The 21,626-nt window shown below is 45.4% G+C and overlaps 1 protein-coding gene, 1 long non-coding RNA gene and 1 pseudogene across 2 annotated transcripts; all 3 read left to right on the top strand.

Moving 5' to 3' along the window:
* The first annotated feature begins 3,731 nt into the window (after positions 1-3,731).
* Positions 3,732-7,601, top strand: LOC112076708 (zinc finger protein ZFP2). The gene is given in 8 exon segments (XM_024143406.2): positions 3,732-3,859; positions 4,374-4,910; positions 4,912-5,077; positions 5,080-5,121; positions 5,529-5,588; positions 5,590-5,664; positions 5,666-5,692; positions 5,694-7,601. Coding segments are annotated over 7 exon segments (1,764 nt in total). The 5' UTR covers positions 3,732-3,859; positions 4,374-4,623; the 3' UTR covers positions 6,801-7,601.
* Positions 7,602-10,029: 2,428 nt separating this feature from the next.
* Positions 10,030-17,056, top strand: LOC139026130 (uncharacterized). The gene is made up of 3 exons (XR_011477846.1): positions 10,030-10,217; positions 15,533-16,288; positions 16,795-17,056. It is a non-coding gene; the product is annotated as an uncharacterized lncRNA (long non-coding RNA).
* Positions 17,057-17,355: 299 nt separating this feature from the next.
* Positions 17,356-19,133, top strand: LOC139026129 (zinc finger protein 567-like; annotated as a pseudogene).
* The last annotated feature ends 2,493 nt before the right edge of the window (positions 19,134-21,626 follow it).

Below are 21,626 nucleotides of genomic sequence, written 5' to 3'. Positions count from 1 at the left end.
GCGATCTTTGAACCATCTGTGTATATGGCCACAACATCCTGATACACAGTATCCAGACATCTCTTAAACCAATCAGATGTATCATCACCCTCCATATCGTCCCTTAGTCTCTCCAATCAGATGGATCATCACCCTCCCTATCTGTCCCTAGTCTCTCAATCAGATGATCATCACCCCCCTATCTGTCCCTAGTCTCTCCAATCAGATGGATCATCACCCTCCCTATCTGTCCCTAGTCTCTCCAATCAGATGGATCATCAACCCTCCCTATCTGTCCCTAGTCTCTCCAATCAGATGGATCAACAACCCTCCCATCTGTCCCTAGTCTCTCCAATCAGATGGATCATCACCCTCCCTACTGTCCCTAGTCTCTCCAATCAGATGTATCATCACCCTCCTATCTGTCCCTAGTCTCTCCAATCAGAGTTTATCACCCTCCCTATCTGTCCCTAGTCTCTCCAATCAGATGGATCATACACCCCTCCCTATCTGTCCCTAGTCTCTCCAATCAGATGGATCAACACCTCCCTATCTGTGCCCTAGTCTCTCCATCAGATGGATCATCACCCTCCCTATCTGTCCCTAGTCTCTCCAATCAGATGGATCAACACCCTCCCTATCTGTCCCTAGTCTCTCCAATCAGATGTATCATCACCCTCCATATCTGTCCCTAGTCTCTCCAATCAGATGGATAACACCCTCCCTATCTGTCCCTAGTCTCTCCAATCAGATGTATCATCACCCTCCATATCTGTCCCTAGTCTCTCCAATCAGATGGCTCAACACCCTCCCTATCTGTCCCAGTCTCTCCAATCAGATGGCTACACCCTCCCTATTGTCCCTAGTCCTCCAATCAGATGGCTCAACACCCTCCCTATCTGTCCCTAGTCTCTCCAATCAGATGTATACACCCTCCTATCTGTCCCTAGTCTCTTCAATCAGATGGCATCAACACCCTCCCTATCTGTCCTAGTCTCTCCAATCAGATGGATCAACACCCTCCCTATCTGTCCCTAGTCTCTCCAATCAGATGGATCATCTCCCTCCATATCTGTCCCTAGTCTCTCCAATCAGATGGATCACACCCTCCCTATCTGTCCCTAGTCTCTCCAATCAGATGTATCATCACCCTCCCTATCTGTCCCTAGTCTCTCCAATCAGATGTATCACCCACCCAAGCTCGTGTTCTGTCTTCGCTCATGTTCCCAGCATGCCTGTAAAATCCCTTTGCAGGATGAGATACCCCATGTCCCTGTGGGTTGACTCCAATAGTTCATTGCCAGCTGCTGTCTCCTCATCTGCAATGGCATTTCCCTCCATCTCCACCTGTAGTGCAGCCACTGGGGACCATCGAAACGCCCACTACATAGAGTCCTTGCCCCTTTATGACATCTAGCCTTTCCAACGAGGTCCGGGCTGCTGAACCAACTGCAGCTCTATGTTAAGTGTTGCCGTCATTTCAGTCGCGTAGTAGATTACATGTACAGTGTTGAGTCATCCTCATACATAGACACACTGGCTTTACTCAAAGCCAGTTCCATGTCATTAGTAAAGATTGAAAAAAAGTAAAGGGCCTAGACAGCTGCCCTGGGGAATTCCTAACTCCACTGGATTATGTTGGAGAGGCTTCCATTAAAGAACACCCTCTGTTTTCTGTTAGACAGGAATCAAATTATCGAACCAGTCTAAGGCACTGCATCTCAGTGCAAGAGAGGTTCACTACAGTCCCTGGTTCGAATCCAGGCTGTATCACATCCGGCCATGATTGGGAGTCCCATAAGGCGGCGCACAATTGGCCCAGCGTCATCCAGGGTTGTCCGGGGTAGGCCGTCATTGTAAATAAGAATTTGTTCTTAAGTGACTTGCCTAGTTAAGTAAAGGTTAAATAAATACAAAAATATTTATTCACATATGCAGGGTAAAGCCATAACACATACATTTTCCAGCAGCAGACTATGACCGATAATGTCAAAAGCTGCACTGAAGTCTAACAAAAACAGCCCCCACAATCTTTTTATCATCAATTTCACTCAGCATCAGTCATTGTGTTTGTTCTGTGCTTGATGTCCTTCCCTATAAGCGTGCTGCAAGTCTGTTGTCAATTTGTTCACTGTGAAATAATTGTATCTGGTCAAAAAAAAAAAAAGTTTACTAAGGGTTGGTGACAGGCTGATTGTCGGCTATTTGAGCCAGTAAAAAGGCTTTACTTTTCTTAGGTAGGGGAATGAGTTTGCTTCCCTCCAGGCCTGAGGGCACAACTTTCTAGTAGGCTAAATTGAAGATATGGTAAATAGGAGTGGCAATATCGCCGCTATTATCCTCAGTAATTTTCCATCCAAGTTGTCAGATCCCGTGGCTTGTCATGTGATAGACAATTTCTTCACCTGTTCCACACTCACTTACGGAATTCAAAATGACAATGCTTGTCTTTCATAATTTGGTCAGATATACTGGATGGATTAGTGTCAGCGTTTGTTCACAGGACGTCACAACTCTATTGCATGTCTACAACAATTGTGAGTAGTAACTCCCCCCAAAACATTTAATTCATGCTTCAAAATCTAGTTATTTTTCAGTAAATTGGCCAATGCCACCAAAATGAAACAGGTTTTTTTGTCATTGTGTTGAGCAGTACTGGTCAAAATGTTTACATGTTTTTTCACCATYGCAACCCTGGAAATGTTTTATATACACATTTCAGTTTTGTTCTACTTCTTTGTTGACACTGACTGCTTACGGTACTATACCAGAATGTCAGTTCTCTCTAGCTGAATGCTGTTGTGTATCACACTAAGCTTTTTAGATACCCATCTCAACAGTCGGTAAAAGTTTGCTGGGAAGAGTCAATACTGTCGTACACAGAAAAAAGGAAATGCACATTTGTATGTCTACAGTAAATATATTTTTGTAGCAATGTGTTACATGTAAACAGAAACATTTGCATGTCCATTTTTACATTTCTTACATGTAAAGTCATATAGTGAACAGAAAAATGTGCCACAAAATGACATCCATGTAAAATAAAATAAAAAGTAAAACAAGCAACAATGAAAACCTGAGGTAGTTCTGTAAAAAAAAACTAACTGTACCTCCTCACAGTATGTCACACTACAAGTGCCCATCTTCTTGGTGGACATCCTGTCGCTCTTGTTGGTCTGGCCAGAGATTTTTTGTCAACATCACATCATATCTTYGCTAATAATAGAATCCAGTCCCTCTGGGCCCAGACGTCAATTCAACGTCTATTCCACGTTGGTTCAATGTAATTTAATTGAAATGACATGGAAACAACGTTGTTCAACCAGTGATTGAAATAAGCTAGCAAGCTTARCTCAATTACCTCGTTAGACTCGTGTATTGCCCTTGATCATGATGTTCAGTTCCATTACATCACACAGAAGAGAGATTGGACGGAGGCGTCTTCTGAATGGGGAAGTTMTGTTAATTAGGAGCCACAATGCTCGGTCTGAACATTAACAAGCATCGCTTGCGATCAGGTTTTGGAAACAGAAGGACCTTATCTTTCATATCTGCATCTTGAAAGGAACCTGTATTCTTTCATGATCTGCATCTTAAAAAAATATATATATATACAAAAGGTTCAATTGATACACACCTTAACATTTTGTTGTTGCAAATATATTTTCAGATTTTGGTTTGCGCAAAGTGTAAGCTAGTTCTAAGGCCCTTTCGAGACTGCTCTCCAATCATGTCCTTTCCCAGCCCCGTACTTCTTGCTGGCCCCGCCCCCTTGTTGCTTCTTCTCGAAAGCGTACAGGCCGCTCTTTGAAAAGCTAGTTAGATTAGCTAACTAGAAGACAATTGGACACTTCGAAATGAAAACATAAAACTTGAGCTGGTGAGTAAAGCATTAGATATCTACCAATGGTGCATAACGGTCGTCCAAACGTCGTTATTTAGTCGGTTAGGTTTGCACTAACCACTGTTTAGCTTGGTAGCTAGCTAGCTAATAGCTCATACTAACCCTTTTGAAGCGGTGCTCAAACTCAGTCGATACACAAATACAATTATTGTTTTCTGACTGGTAACTACATGCAGATCGATTTTAGCTGTAAAGAATCAACGAGTTACTGTTGTACTTTCTGTTCGTGTTAGCTATGTTCGTTAGCTTGTTAGCTATCGGAATTATGCTTCCAGGTTGGATCCTTCAAAATAAAAGCCGTCATAGGAATATTGAAATTAATTAATGGTCACTGATATTGTTCTATTTAGTAAAAACAAAATATTTAAAATGAATGATAGAAAATGTAACGATTTGACACACTTGACAGCAATGGAATCTGACTATACATGTAGATATTGGATCGTACAGAGTGTTTTTTGTATTACACCACATCCTCCTATCTACACAGGTGACCTCACAAGGAATTCCCCTCCTGCTCTGGTGGGAGGAAGAAGATCCAGTGTTATGAGAACCCAGAACCTGGGATAACTTGTCTTGGTCGGAGACTCACAAAAGCAGCACTTGCTAAAACTCCCAGTGGGAAGAGAGATCTAGGAGACCTTTGAATCCATATGAAAGGAAAGACACCTCACCCTATTTTGGACCAAGACACATTGTAACTCATCAGAATAGGATCATTAAGAATCTGCTGGGACAAAATGGATCGAGAGAAGGGAATGTTGATGGATGAAATCGAYAAGGGTTTATGGAATTTAACCGAGGACAATTTACGTTARCTTTGTGAACGTCATGGACACGGTGGCAAAGATGGCTTTGAAGTTAAAGGCATGGATCACCGCTCGTTGCGGCGTAAAATCCTGGAGGAAATGTGGGACAATACGGATTCAATGAAATCAGAGGAGCAGGGAATATCTTGGTTAGTCCGACTGAAGGAGGACATCAGAAAGATACAGGAGGATGCTAGCAGTGCTGATGAAGATGATGCTGCTAGACTGTGACGAAGAATGGAACGGAGAGGGCGGGGTTCAGTTACCTAGCAATGGGTTGGAGGTGGAGCCCATGAGTTCCAGCCAATCTGATGATGATGATGGCGATGTAGACTGTGATGAAGAAAGAGACGAGGAGGTCAGGGATTGGATGGCTAGCGATGGGCTGGAGTGGAGTTGTCTCCAGAGAGACACACACCAGAGCAGAGAGTGAGAGGGGTGAGTATTTCATTTCCCAGTCTTACATTTTGTTTCCAGGTCTTTCCTTGATTCCTCGACCTCCTTTTATAAAAGGATCTGATGTTCCTCCTCTTGGTCTTCTCCACATCTGGGGTGTAACATTATTCCAAACAGTTGCAAAAAGTTTCACAACAGGGGGGAAAAGTGTTTATATTAGACAAAGTTCGGGTAGGTCCCTCCCCGTTTTCATTCCGTTGACTTCTGTTTGTGCTGTAGTGAATACACCCCTGGTGTTCCTCCTCTTGGCCTTTCTCATTCAATGGATTTTGAGAAGTAGTTTGAATAATTGAGGATGAGAGAATTGAGGAAAGACTTGCCGGGTAGGAGATGGGTGTCCCACCCTGTTTCATTTTGGTCACTATATTTACCATTTCCAGGACAGCCTCCCCGGCTCCCCTCCACCCTCTCGAAAGTCCCCGGGTCGTGCGTCCCGCGGGGGGTAGCGCCCTACTGCGCTGTCTGAAGAAGAGGGTGTCTGTGCAGCTAGACGACAGCAAGACAACTCGCACAGGAGGACAAATCTCACAGCTCGTCTAGTGCTAAAACGATGCACGCAAACTCTGCCAGGAGACAGGCCTAGCTCCCATATCTGTGATCACTGTGGCAAGAATTAGGAAGTCAAAAAAAAAAGCCTGAAAAGCCACATGCGCGTTCACACCGAAGACAAACCTCACGAGTGCTCCGAGTGTGGGGAGACGTTCCGTCTGTTAAGAAGCCTTAAAAAACATCAGAAACTTCACACGGGTGAGGTTAGAGGGACYAAGAAAGTCAAAGTCCCGCATCCGTGTCCTCACTGCGGGACGATGCTAGCTTCGAAGAAAGAATTAAAGGATCATCTGCGAATCCGCCACACTGAAAAAACTCAGCTCTGCTCTGAATGTGGCAAGAGATTCTCTAGCACCTACGCCCTGAGGAAACACCAGAGACTACACACTGGGGAYCAGCTCCACCTRTGCCCTGACTGTGGGAAGACCTTCTATACTCAGGCACACTTGATATCTCACCAGAGGGTCCATGCTGAACACAGGGAAAGGCCGCATGTGTGTCCCGTCTGTGGGAGGGGCTTTACAGCAGCTTCCTCCTTGAAGTCACATCAGAGTATTCACACCGGAGAGAAACCTTACCTCTGCTCTGAATGCGGGAAGAGTTTCAGAACATTAGGACACTTCACAACACACCAGAAGCAGCATGTAGAAGCAAAGCCATCTTTCCCTTGCCCTGTTTGCAATCAGTGTCTCTCAACKAAGCGKAARCTMCTATTTCACCAGAGAATGCACACGGGAGAGAAGCCTTACCACTGCACTCAGTGTGACCGGCGCTTTGTTAATGAGCAGAAATTGAAAAGTCATCAGCGTGTACACACTGGAGAGAAGCCCTACCTTTGCTCCCAGTGTGGGAAAAGTTTRGCTCTTTCACAAAATCTTAAAAAGCATCTCAGGGTGCATTCAGGTGAGAGGCGTTACAGATGTACCTATTGTGTAAAGAGTTTCATTTCTTCATCTGGTCTGAAATCACACCTGCAAACACACACTGGAGTGAAACCCTGCCACTGCCCTGAATGTGGGAAAGGTTTCTCAGAGAAGAGAGCGCTGAAGAATCACATGCTCACACACGGGAGAGAAACCGCTCCAACGTTCCAATGTCTGTGAGAATGTAACACAGGAGATACACACTGGGGTTGAAGAGCATAAATAACTGCCATTAGACTGAGTCGCTCTGGATAAGAGCGTCTGCTAAATTACTAAAACATTTTTAAAATACAACTTAGATATTGTACACCGCTGCCTTCCCGACTCCCACGTGATAGTTTATTTCTGTCTTATTTTCTCTGAAAAGGCTTACTAAGAAACTACCATAACTAGTTATTTGGTGTCTGGGTGTTCTGTTTTATGAGTTGTCTGCTTGCTTTGAACTGTTCTATCTAGCCTGAATCCAGAACCTGTTTTGTGCTAGTATCTATGTGTGTGTGTYTYTATYTGTATATATGACTCCCATTTTGGCATGTATTTAACAGTGCAGTACCAATGTGACCACTAAAAGGACACCACTTGCCTGTTTTTTTAATGTTGTGACGTTGCTTCACTTGTCTTCTACTATGGTGGGCGCGCGCTATGGCAGTTTTAGAAGAAGTCTGCCAAGACAACTGTACAAATCTGAACGAAGCAYCTAGATAAATACATTATGACATCTTATTCCCAAGGTAACGGACACGCCTGCACTGATCTGTCTCGTATCTTTTGCAAAGAGTCATGGGATTGATCAAAAGGACTCCGCCTACAATGGGCTGTTATAACGTTCAAAATAATACTGAAGTGAAGTAAATTTTTGTCAAAACAGGCTGAATTTAAGCGAAATCAATGTTTATTTTTTTGGGGGGGGGGTTTGTTGCTGAGGATATCTTAGTCGGTTACTCATTGTAAATAAGAATTTGTTCTTTACTGACTTGCCTAGTTAAATCAAAAATATATATTTTTGGATGACGTGATGATGTCATTACTGCTCGCGGCACTCCCTGTGCGCATTGAGTGCTAGTTGCATGTGAGTTCCGCGGTCCCAATGAAAAGCCTGCCCAACCCGAGATAATAGTGCGGCAGGTAACCTAGCGGTTAAGAGCATTGGGCCCAGTAACCGAAAGGTCGCTGGTTCGAATCCCTGAGATGAAAAGGTGAAAAATCTGCCCTTGAGCAAGGCACTTAACCCTAATTGCTCCTGTAAATCGCTCTGGTTAGAGCGTCTGCTAAATTGTTATTATGGACCGATCCCAACAAGTCCAGCGTTTTGCGAACGTGAGTAGGTTACGTTGAAAAACAGTCTTCCATTTTGGATGCCTGTCCCAGTTAATTTATAGGCCGAGGCTTGGAATATAAAGTTTTCACCCCCGCCTCCCGTCCCTCCCCTTTTAGAAGCATATTTCGCCAAAACTAGGATACAAATCATGTTTTGCGTATGTGTTTATTTACACACACCATTGAAGTTTCTTCTTTAACTATGCTTTACTCCCCCTCTTCTGAACCCTCGACCAATGTGATCGACCATGGTGCTGTAGCCTCTGTCTCTGCCTCATATATTCTGAACAGCTGGAATATATAAACTCTGTGGCGATTTTGAAAGAATATTCCCAAAAATATGATATGTGAAAGGCTAACTGTTCTGTTCACTGTGTGAGGCGGATTGTGCCTTGGAAATAAGGACGCAGTCTACACGCTGCATTGGAGCAAAAACGATCAGCGTTTTGTGTGATGATGTCATCTTCATAGTTAAACTGCCATATAGCCAGAGTTCCTAAACACTAAATGCGTCCTCCATAAGCTAGCTAGCTACTGGCAACATTTATGTTATCGCAATAAATGAGTTTGTACTAATAATAATAATAATATCCATGAATTAAATGGCAGTTTAGAAGAAGTCTGAAGAAGCAACTAGCTACATATGTGTTTATATATTTATTTAAAAGGCTCCAATTCTTCTYAATGAGTGCATCTCTATCCGCTTCTTGTAATGTGTCATTGCTTAATAACTAATGAATGATATTTTAACAGACCCACGTTATGTTCCCCGGGCGCCGAAGACGTCGATTTAAAGGCGGCCTCCCCGCACCGCTCTGATTCAGAGGGGTTGGGTTAAATGCATTTCAGTTGAAGGTATTCAGTTGTACAACTGACTAGGTGTCCCCCTTTCCGTTTCCATAGTAATGGACCGACAGGTAACATAAAGTGTTTTAATTGGCTGTTGCATTTCAGTTGAAGGTATTCAGTTGTACAACTGACTAGGTGTCCCCCTCTCCCCTGGACTCCCAGGAATCATCTTTTAGTTCTACATCAATACATGCACAATGCACCATGTAGATTATACTGTTCATAGTGTAGTTTTTAGCTTACACTGTTCATAGTGTAGTCTGTAGTTTTTAGCTTACACTGTCCATAGTGTACATACTGTATGTGAATTGTGTAAATGCTGCGTGTATATCTAGTTTGTTGTCTGTCTGTAGCCTATATTTCTGTTTGTTGTGTCAGCGCCATATCACCGAGTCAAATTCCTGACATGCAAATGTGTTGGCGAATAAAGGTGATTTTCCGTCCATCTGTTGGATCTGGAGGGGGAAGTTACAGATGTTGACATGATGTCTCTCACACAGTTGTTCATCTAAAGTTTCATTCTGATATGTTTTTTTTTTATGTTAAAAATTAAACACGTGTTTTCAAATAATAAGTCATGTTTGTTCCTGCTTGGCCCCAGTGGTGGAGACTGGTTTGGATGCTGAGTTCATGAAGTTGAGCTAATTGTTCGGTCTTGTATCTTTCTTTCTTAATCCAGGGTTTCCCAACCAATCTTTGTCCTCGGACACCAAAGGGTTGCCACGTTTGATTTCCCTCCCCCCTAGCACTACACAAAGCTGACTCAACTAATCATCCAGATTTGACCATTTGAATCCACTGTGTAGTGTTAGGCACAAACCAAAACGTGCACCCTTTGGGGTCTGAGGACCGAGTTTGGGAAACGCTGACTTCATCCCGGCTGAAGCTAAAGCGGTTTGAAGTGGATATAAATTGGGATGTATTCATTAGTTGCAGACCATAGCAAACAGTTTTGCAACATTAAATGTTATGCAAATGAAAACTAGTTTCGTTTGGACAAATTCCTAGTAGAAACACCCAATGGATTAATCTTATGATAATTTCATAAAAACTACTTTCAAGTTTGCTTTCACCACCCCATTTGGTAAATTGCTCAATCATAAACATAAAACTAGTGAAAATCACTTGTAAACGCACTGAACACTCTCTCTCTCTCTGTGCGGTGTCATGACATAGGCACGTGGGATAGTACGTGTACTGGATGAATTGTTCTTTATTATAGCTATGACGCAATGTAGTGTAATCTATGACCTCAATGAGCATAGTCGTATCTTACTATTCTCGACCCTCGGCCTTCTGCTCTCATGTCCTTTCTGCTAGCCTCGCCCCTTCTGTTTTCTTCTCATCTGGAACGTAACAGGGCCGCTTGCTTTTCAACAGGTAGCTGGAAGACGACTGAATACTAAAAAGGATTACGTTACAATCGAACCGGTGAGTAAATCATTAGGTATCTACTAACGGCCAGAAGGGGTCGTCCAACAGATGTATTAGCAAGTAGTTAGGTTTACATAACCGCTAATTTAGCTGGCTAGCTGCTCTGAAGGACTGCTGGCTTAATTAGCTTCGGCATGGCTAGCTAGCTAATTGCCTCCTGTAAACAATGTTTAAAGCTGTAGTTCAAACTAGTCGATATTCGAATAAAATGAATGTTTTTGATTCGTAGCTACAGGCATCTCGATTGTAGCTATTTGAAATCAACGAGTTACTGTTGTATTTTCTGTTCTGATTAGCCATGTTAGCTAACGTTAGCTGCTTCTTCTTCTTAGGATTTGCGTTGGCGGATCGCAATCCAACCTTTAAGGTGCGTACAGCGCCACCTACTGTTACTGGTGTGTGAGCGCCATTCGGCCTAAGTACGTTAATTAATATGGTAATACAAAATTAGGGAAAGAAAATTGCCCCTGCCAACTATTAGCCCTCTATTATAAAAAAAAACACCACCCCATTTCCACTATTTAACCCTCTTCTAATTCTACTCCAGACCAATGGTCTGAGAGATACAGAACACTACCACTCAAAACCCCCCTGCAGCTGTTTTGCAGTAAATCCTCGCAATCTCAAGTACTTCTCAGCCACTGCCACCACAACCTCTATTTTTCTGTGACTTTCTGTTCCATTTCTGCAGTACAATTAAACAACCGTGTCTATGAACGCTAAAAAAGCCCCACCTTACTGAATCACATTATTTCCTCTCACTCTGCCCTACTCACAGGAATCCTCTCGGTATCCCTCAGCCTGTACCATCGTTCTCTACCACTGTCCACTGCCTCAGCGTAACCATCGTTCTCTACCACTGTCCACTGCCTCAGCCTGTAACCATCGTTCTCTACCACTGTCCACTGCCTCAGCCTGTAACCATCGTTCTCTTACCACTGTCCACTGCCTCAGCCTGTAACCATCGTTCTCTTACCACTGTCCACTGCCTCAGCCTGTAACCATCGTTCTCTACCACTGTCCATCCCTCAGCCTGTAACCATCGTTCTCTACCACTGTCCACTGCCTCAGCCTGTAACCATCGTTCTCTACCACTGTCCACTGCTCAGCCTGTAACCATCGTTCTCTACCACTGTCCACTGCCTCAGCATCGCAACAACCTTCTGTACTCTAACCTGGCAACCTCACCTGTGCTTTCTCTCACCTGACACTCCGGTCTCCAACCCCATGGGCACCCCCGCAACTAACACCCCCGCCAACTAACACACACCCCCACAACTAACACCCCGCACTAACACGCCCCGCACAACTAACACACACCCCCGCAACTTAACACACCCCCGCAACTAACACACCCCCGCAACTAACACACCCCCCGCAACTAACCACCCCCCCGCAACTAACACACCCCCCGCAACTAACACACCCCCGCAACTAACACACACCCCGCAACTAACACACACCCCCGCAACTAACACACCCCCGCAAACTAACACACCCCCGCAACTTAACACACCCCCGCAACTAACACAACCCCGCAAACTAACACACCCCCACAACTAACACCACACCCCCGCAACTAACACACCCCACAAACTAACACACCCCCACAACTAAACACGCCCCCACAACTAACACACACGCCCCCACAACTAACACACACGCCCCCACAACTAACACACACCCCCCACAACTACACACACGCCCCACAACTACACACAGCCCCCACAACTAACACACCCCCACAACTAACACACCCCACCTAACACCACCCCCACAACACCCAACTAACACACCCCCCCAAACTAAACACACCCCCAGCAACTAACACACCCCGCACAACTAACACACCCCCGACAACTAACACACCCCGCAACTAACACACCCGCCAACTAACACACCCCGCAACTAACACACCCCGCAACTAACACACCCCGCAACTAACACACCCCGCAACTAACACACCCCCTGCAACTAACACACCCCGCAACTAAACACACCCCGCAACTAACACACCCCCGCAACTAACACACCCCACAACTAAACACACCCCCACAACTAAACACACCCCCACAACTAACACACCCCGCAACTAACACACCCCCGCAACAACACACCCCCGCAACTAACACACCCCCGCAACTAACACACCCCCGCAACTAACACACACACACAAACTAACACACACACACAACTAACACACACACACAATTTTCTCCAACGATACTACACATTGCTTCGTCTTATGCCCTCCTGAACACTTCTCACATCTAGGACTCTCCCTCCTGAACACTTTCCGCATCTAGGACTCTCCCTCCTGAACACTTCTCGCATCTAGGACTCTCCCTCCTGAACACTTCTCGCATCTAGGACTTCCCTCCTGAACACTTCTCACATCTAGGACTCTCCCTCCTGAACACTTCTCGCATCTAGGACTCTCCCTCCTGAACACTTCTCGCATCTAGACTCTCCCTCCTGAACACTTCTCGCATCTAGGACTCTCCTCCTGAACACTTCTCGCATCTAGGACTCTCCCTCCTGAACACTTCTCACATCTAGGACTCTCCCTCCTGAACACTTCTCACATCTAGGACTCTCCCTCCTGAACACTTCTCGCATCTAGGACTCTCCCTCCTGAACACATCTAGGACTCTCCCTCCTGAACACTTCTCGCATCTAGGACTCTCCTCCTGAACACATCTAGGACTCTCCCTCCTGAACACTTTCTCTGCATCTAGGACTCTCCCTCCTGAACACTTCTCACATCTAGGACTCTCCCTCCTGAACACTTCTCACATCTAGGACTCTCCCCCTCTGAACACTTCTCACATCTAGGACTCTCCCTCCTGAACACTTCTCACATCTAGGACTCTCCCTCCTGCAACACTTCTCACACATCTAGGACTCTCCCTCCTGAACACTTCTCACATCTAGCGACTCTCCCTCTGAACACTTCTCACATCTAGGACTCTCCTCCTGAACACTTCTCCATCTAGGACTCTCCCTCCTGAACACTTCTCCATCTAGGACTCTCCCTCCTGAACACTTCTCGCATCTAGGACTCTCCCTCCTGAACACTTCTCGCATCTAGGACTCTCCCTCCTGAACACTTCTCGCATCTAGGACTCTCCCTCCTGAACACTTTCCGCATCTAGGACTCTCCTCCTGAACACTTCTCCGCATCTAGGACTCTCCCTCCTGAACACTTCTCGCATCTAGGACTCTCCTCCTGAACACTTCTCGCACTCTAGCTGACTCTCCCTCCTGAACACTTCTCGCATCTAGGACTCTCCCTCCTGAACACTTCTCGCATCTAGGGACTCTCCTCCTGAACCTTCTCGCATCTAGGACTCTCCCTCCTGAACACTTCTCGCATCTAGGACTCTCCCTCCTGAACAACTTCTCGCATCTAGGACTCTCCCTCCTGAACACTTCTCGCATCTAGGACTCTCCCTCCTGAACACTTCTCGCATCTAGGACTCTCCCTCCTGAACACTTCTCGCATCTAGGACTCTCCCTCCTGAACACTTCTCGACATTAGGACTTCTCCCTCCTGAACACTTCTCGCATCTAGGACTCCCTCCTGAACACTTCTCGCATCTAGGACTCTCCCTCCTGAACACTTCTCGCATCTAGGACTCTCCCTCCTGAACACTTCTCACATCTAGGACTCCCTCCTGAACACTTCTCGCATCTAGGACTCTCCCTCCTGAACACTTCTCACATCTAGGACTCCCTCCTGAACACCATAGTATTTTCAGAACAAAAGCCGAATAACTTAGACTTTCTAACTTGACCATGTCGGGCAAAGACTCTACATGGAAACTCAGCAGGACAGACAATGTCTTCTCTGTTTCCCCACCAGGTCTGCGTCGCACCAAACAGCAGGTGTTACAGACACTGGGGAATCTTCCATTTCAACTGATCCTCCTGATCCTTCCATTTCAAGCGCCCACTCCCCCTGGTCCCTAATCACGTGATCTGTAGTGCCCACTCCCCCTGGTCCCTAATCACGTGATCTGTAGCGCCCACTCCCCCTGGTCCCTAATCACGTGATCTGTAGCACCCACTCCCCCTGGACTGAAGAAACACAGTAAATCATCACTAATCCACTCCGAGTTACTCTCACCACCTCAACAGTCCCAAACCTCTTCTCCACCCAACCTGACAGCATATATGGATCTTCCAAAAAAAATGCAAGGATCCATTCTCTCCACAAATCTCACTGGGCCAGAATTAATCATTTTCATCCTCTTGACGAGGCCCGAACTCGGCGGTCCTCGCCGCAGGTGAGCTTGTAGTAGCTGTTGGATCCTTCCAAATAAAAACAAGTATGGGTCGCTGCAGCCCAATATGGCGACCGGAGTATGGGAGAGTGGGTGTGTCGGAGGGAGTGGGTGTATGGAAAGCGAATCAGCTAATTGGGCAGATTTGTTGCCACTCAAGAACGTTTTGTGTGGCTGATTAGGCTGCACAGCGAATCGATAAGCCAGCGACCAGTGTTGTATCGGTCGGCATGCCGACCTGAAGTGCTTCCTACTGGGTATCACAGCAACACCGGGACACAGTGCTCTTCGCTCCCGCTTGAGAAGAACTACTGTCCAGTATCGGACTGCCTGTCGACTTGAAGTGCTTCCTACTGGGTATCACGGTCTTGTGGGAGGCGGCAGCAAACGTGGCCATGTTTTTATCTCAAGTAGAATAGCAGCCTACACAATAAATAACTACTACTGATAACCATCTAGATGCCACCTTAATACATAGCCTACATGCAGTCTGCTACTCAATGGGGGGGAGGCATGAACGGCAACGCCGGGACACAGTGCCCTTCGCTCCCGCTTGACAAGCACTACTGTCCAGCAACGGCGTGGGAAGTAGCTACCTAGTAGCCAATAGCAGGATGACAGTCACAGTAAGCACACACATGCAACTCATGAAGCAACAGTACACCCATCATAAATCATTTTAATCAAAAATAAACAATCGTCAGTTTTATAACTGAAAATATATAATTATTTGTGTTAAACTAACAATGAAATACGACTGACTCATCCTCTGGCTATAGCTCTGTCAATGAATTTGAAAGTGGTTAGATTTCTCCTGCCCCATCCCTCCAGGGTTGGGGATGACGCTTTGTTGTTGTTTTAACTGCTGATCGGTGCTTTAAGTAAAAAAAATGTAAGATTGACAATCTAATGTTGAAAATGGTTTGATTTGACAGACTCCGCAAAGAAAAAAATGCAGCTACACATCTAGATAGATGGTAAAAACTGTTGTTTTTTTCTTCACACCATGTCCTCCTATTTCCACAGGTGACCTCACAAGGAGATTCCACTGGTGACATTACAAGGAGATTCCACAGGTGACCTCACAAGGAGATTCCACAGGTGATCTCACAAGGAGATTCCACAGGTGACCTCACAAGGAGGTTTACACATCTTGTATTTGGCGCATGTGAAAAAGAACATTTGATTTGACACAGGAGAGAGACACCTCACACTTGTTGCAGCTCCATTCAATAACCAGTTGTTATTGCTACTTTTACCAAGAAACATTCAAACTCTGCTGGGACAAAAATGAATCGAGAGGAGGGAGCGTTGATGGATGAAATTGAAAAGAGTTTATGGAATTTGACTGAGGACAATTTACGTTACCTGTGTGAACGTCGTGGACATGATGGATCTGAAGTTAAAGGKATGGATCACCGCTCGCTGAGGCGTAAAATCATGGAGGAAATGTGGGACAATACGGATTCAATGAAATCAGAGGAGCAGGGAATGTCTTGGTTAGTCCYACTGAAYGAMGACATCAGGAGGATACTGGAGGATGGTAGTGGTGCACCGTCGAGTCCCCTCCAGGCTGAGGAGGCTGTAGACTGGGATGAAGAGTGGAGCGGAGAGGGAAGGGCTGGGTTACCTAGCAACGGGTTGGAGGCGGAGTCCGRGAGTCCCAGACAATCCAACGACGCTGCAGACTGCGACGTGGAGGARGCGGATTGGTTACCTAGCAACAGACTGGAGGCGGAGTTATCTCCAGAAAGGCACACACTAGAGCAAAGTGTGAGAGGCGTGAGTATTTATGTTCCCAGCCGGAAAGGGAGTGTTTATTTTCCCAGCCGGAAAGGGAGTGTTTATTGTCCAAGCCGGAAAGGGAGTGTTTATTTTTTGTCCCAGTAAGAAAGGGAGTGTTTATTTTCCCAGCCGGAAAGGGAGTGCTTATTTTCCCAGTCGGAAAGGTAGTATTTATTGTCCCAGTCGCAAAGGGAGTGTTTATTGCCCCAGTGGGAAAGGGAGTGTTTATTGCCCCAGTCGGAAAGGGAGTGTTTATTGTCCCAGTCGGAAAGGAGTATATTATTTTCCCAGACAGGTTTCTCAACAGTCCTTCATTGATTCTAACTTCCTTCTATAAAAGACATTGGAGGAAAAATCTGAGGTTCTTCCTCTTGACCTTTCTCCTTTTTGAGAAGGAGGTTACGTAATCGTGGATGAGGGAATTTAAAGACTTTAAAATTAATTGACAGGTAGAAGAGCATTTCCACCCTGATTAATTCCGTCTCTATTTTTGTGATTTACAGGACACGTCTCTCCCGCCCCCCTCACTCTCCCGAAGACCCTGTGTCGTGCCACTCCCGGTAGCGCCTTAATTTGGGGTCTGAAGAGGGTGTCTGTGCAGCTGATGGACTGCAGGAAAACACCAGGGCAGAAAACCCACTCCTATGCTCAAGGCGGGAAGAGTTGTGCAACAAAAGACATTCTGGAGCGACATCTGCTAACTTCACTGGAGAGAAACAGAAAAATATATGTGCTGAATGTGGGGGAGTATTCAGTACATTTTCCAGCCTTTCCAGGCATCTGAAAACTCATACTGGAGAGAATGTCATGTTCCTGAAACCACATGCTCGAATGCGGAAAAACATTCAGTACACATTCCAGTCTTAGGAGACATCTGCTAACTCACACTGGAGAGAAACTGACGTTTGCCCCCGTGGGAAGAATTTCAATGATCCAGGAAACTTAAGAAACACATCTTTAGAACTCACTCAGAGAACATGTTGAAGAGGAACCTTCCAAAAACAATGTTGGTTCCTCAGAACATGATTTGGCCGTGAAGAAACAAGTCCTTCATCCATGTGCTCATGTGGTAAGAAGTTGTCAACCAAGACAAGACTAAGAGTTCACCTGAAGACCCACACTGTAGAGAAATCTCACGTCTGCCCGACTGTGGGAAGAGCTTTGCTTCCGTCCCTCCTTGACCAAAACATCAAGAACTTTGTCATTCAGAGCACGGAGAGTGAAACGGCACGAATGTTCAGTCTGTGGGAAAGTCTTTAATCAACCGGGAGCCTTGAGGTCCCATCAAAGAACCCACACTGGAGAGAAACCCACCTCTGCTCCGACTGTGGGAAGAGTTTCTGTTTCGTTCGTCTCTGAGAAGACATCAGGTACTCCACGCAGGAGACAGTGCGAAGCCCCCACGTGTGCTCTGTCTGTGGGAAGGCTTTAGAGATTCTGGATACTTAAAAAAACATCATTCTATCCATTCAGGAGAGAAACCTCACCTCGCTCCAATTGTGGAAAAACTTAACGTCTCTTCTAGCTTAACAATCATTCCAAATCACATCGTCTAGATAGAGACCAATTCCAATGCCCTGAATGTAAGCGCCATTTCCCAACAAAGGAAAGGCTGTCAAGCCACCAGAGGACGCATACTGGTGAAAAACCTTTCTGCTGCGCCAACTGCACAAGCGCTTCTCTCATTTAATAGTTTCAAAGGCACCTTCGTATGCACTCCGGTGAGAAACCCTTTGTGTGTCCTCTCTGTGGGAAGCGATTTAACGACTCTTCGAACCTTAGAGCACATGTTAGAAGACATAAAGGAGAAAAGGTAGGAAGACACATGTCTCTGAGCCATGCCCTCACTGTGGGAAGAGGCTGGCTTCTAAGGCAGGGTTAGAGACTCACCTGCGGATCCACACTGGAGAGAAACCTCACCTCTGCGCCAACTGTGGCAAGCGCTTTACCTTCCTCTCCGCCTTGAGAAGACATCAGAAAACGCAGCACAGAGCGCAAGTAGCAAAGCCACACGTCTGTTCTGTCTGTGGGAAAGGCTTCGTGGAGTCTGGAGCGCTGAAGAAACATGTGGTGACCCACGAGGAGAAACAGCACCTTTGCTCTGATTGCGGGAAGAGTTTCAGGGTGCTTCAGGCCTTGTCGATTCATCAGAAAACCAAGCATCAGAAAACAAATGAGCAAGTAAGAGAGAACAATTCGTACCTCTGCCTTACTTGCGGCCAGGAATTCAATTCAAAGCATAGATTGGTAATCCACGAGAGAAAGCACACAGGAGAGAAACCTTACCAATGCTCCCAGTGTGGCAGGTGCTTCGCTGATAAGACTAATGAGACGTCACCAGACGGTGCACACAGGAGAGAAACCATTCCAATGCTCCGTCTGCGACATGAAGTTCTCTCAAGTCGCCTCTTTAATACGGCACCGGCTAATACACTCGGGTCAGAAACCGCACCACTGCACTTACTGCGACAAGAGTTTCTCTCAGTCGAACCACGCTGAAAACGCACATACTAACCCACACAGAGAGAAACCATACCAGTGCCCCGACTGTGGGAAGGGTTTCACTGAAAAGAAAGCCATTAAGAAACACCAACGCGACACACACGGGACGGGCACACAGCAACACATGCTGTCTCATAGACATTGAGTCAAGACCGGAGCCTCGAGCAAAGCCGTACCAATGCCGACTGTGGCAAATGTTTCTCAGTAGAAAAGAGCTCTTGTGAAAAACCAGAAGACACACCGGAGAGACAGCGCCCCCTATTGTTTCATTTTGATCTGAAGGTTTGAGAATGTTTTAAAATAAACATGTGCTTTTTAAAATAATGGTTTTTTTTCTCCACTTGGCCCCAATTGTGAGTCTGGTTTGGAGACAGTCATGAATTTGAGCTCAGAACATTTTCTGGTCTTGAATGTGATGTTTATTTTTGTAGCTGTATAGATTAACCTCTCTGGCGCAGGCGTGCTGCTAGCGACCCACCTCGACAACATCCGGTGAAATTGCAGAGCGCCAAATTCAAAATACAGAAATAGTCATAATAAACATTCATAAAAATACAAGTGTTATACATCGGCTTAAAGATTAACTTCTTGTTAATCCAGCCGCTTTGTCAGATTTCAAAAAGGCTTTATGGCGAAAGCATACCAAGCGATTATCTGAGGACAGCACCCGCTTACAAAAGCATACAAACATTTTCCAACAAAGTAGAGTAGTCACGAAAGTCAGAAATAGCTACCGACTGGTCCCAGCTACACAATAAATGTTTGTTTTGTTTGATAAGGTCCCTCTTTATATCCCAAAAACTCTATTTTGTTGGCGCGTTTTGTTCAGTAATCCACTGGCTCAAAGGCGCTCAAAACATGCAGACGAATACATCCTAATAGTACCGGTAAAGTTCGTCGAAACATGTCAATCGATGTTTATAATTAATCCTCAGGTTGTCAATTGTCTAAATAATCGATAGAATTTCAACTGGACAATGGCGTATTCAATAGAAAGGAAAAACAACGATCACGCACGCAAAACTGCATGCTTCCTCAGTCCACTGACAGAAAGGTCTCATTCTTCTTCATTTTTCAGAAAACAAGCCTGAAACAATGTCTAAAGACTGTTGACATCTAGTGGAAGCCATAGGAACTGCAWTCTGGGTCCTAACCCATTAGATACTCAATAGGCATTCAATTGAAAACCACCCACATCAAAATAATCCCACTTCCTGGATGGATTTTCCTCAGGTTTTCACCTGCCATATCAGTTCTGTTATACTCAGACATTATTTTAACAGTTTTGGAAACTTTAGAGTGTTTTCTATCCAAATCTATCCAAATCTAATTGTATGCATATCCTAGCTTCTGGGCCTGAGTAACAGGCAGTTTACTTTGGGCACGCTTGTCACCCAGACGTCAAAATACTGCCCCCAAGCCCAAAGAAGTTAATCTGGAAGCTAAAGTGGTCTCAAGTGGATAGAAACATGGATTTATATATTGACATTACAATAATACTATTGCATTCATCTGCTGGTTTTTGGCAAATTGCTTTAAAGTGTGCATTAATGTGCTGGTTTTGGCAAATTGCTCAATCATAAACATAAACATTCTAACCAAACTAGTGAAATCACCAGCAAACTGACCATCCTTTCTGAGCTGTATCATCATGACATGGGCGTTTACCCAGCGTGGGTAAAACAGATCATTTCATGTGTACGTGTATTAACGCAACAATCATCCTATTGAGTGTTAGGTTTTATGTAGCGATGCAGTGCGTCCATGTCCTCAATGAGGACATCTTCATTAGTTTTCTCCTCTCGCACCTCTTTACATGTGATAGGAAAGCATCCAACAGGAAGGTGGGATTACTGCCAGGAAACAGAGAGAGTGGAGCATGTTCTGATACAGTGTGGTCAGTAGGAGAGAGACTGATACAGTGTGGTCAGTAGTAGAGAGAGCTGATACAGTGTCGGTCAGTGCAGTAGAGAGACTTGTACGGTGTGGTCAGTAGTAGAGAGACGGATACAGTGTGGTCAAGTAGTAGGAGACTGATAACACGTGTTGGTCAGTGTAAGGAGTAGAGACTGATACAGTGTGGTCAGTAGTAGAGAGACTGATACAGTGTGGTCAGTAGTGAGAGACTGATACATGTTGGTCAGTAGAGAGAGACTGAATCAGTGTGGTCAGTAGTAGAGAGAACTGATACAGTGTGGTCAGTAGTAGAGAGAACTGATACAGTGTGGTCATAACTGTAGTAGAGAGCCTGATACAGTGTGGTCAGTAGGGAAGAGACTGATACAGTGTGGTCAGTAAGGTAGAGAGACTGATACAGTGTGTGGCAGTAGGGAGGTAGAGACTGATACAGTGTGTCAGTAGAGAGACTGATAAAGTTGTGGTCAGTAGGAGAGAGACTGATACAGTGTGGTCAGTAGTAGGAGACTGATACAGTGTGGTCAGTAGGAGAGAGACTACTTAGAATACACAACACCGATGTGGTTCAGTAGGAGAAGGAGGACTGTTAAGTAAACGTTGGTCAGCCTGGGCCAGAGAGAACCTGTAACAGTAGTGTGGTCAGTTAGGAGAGAGAGAACTCGACTCAAGTGTGGTCCAGATAGGGAGAAAGAGAGACTGGACGTAAACACCACGTTCACAAAGTCAGTAGGCCACGATAACTATAACAGTGTGTGGTCAGTAGTAGAGAGAGAAAAGAGCTGATACAGGCGGTTCAGTAGTAAAGAGAGACTGATACACGCGCTGTGGTCAGCCTAGTAGGATGAGACTGATACAAGTGTGCGTCAGTTATGAGAGAAACTTGATTAAGTGTGGTGGCAGTCAGTAGAGGAGAACG

Source organism: Salvelinus sp. IW2-2015, unplaced genomic scaffold (assembly GCF_002910315.2).
Source record: "Salvelinus sp. IW2-2015 unplaced genomic scaffold, ASM291031v2 Un_scaffold3945, whole genome shotgun sequence".
NCBI classification, from domain to species: domain Eukaryota; kingdom Metazoa; phylum Chordata; class Actinopteri; order Salmoniformes; family Salmonidae; genus Salvelinus; species Salvelinus sp. IW2-2015.
This window is presented reverse-complemented; position numbering and strand designations above follow the sequence as displayed.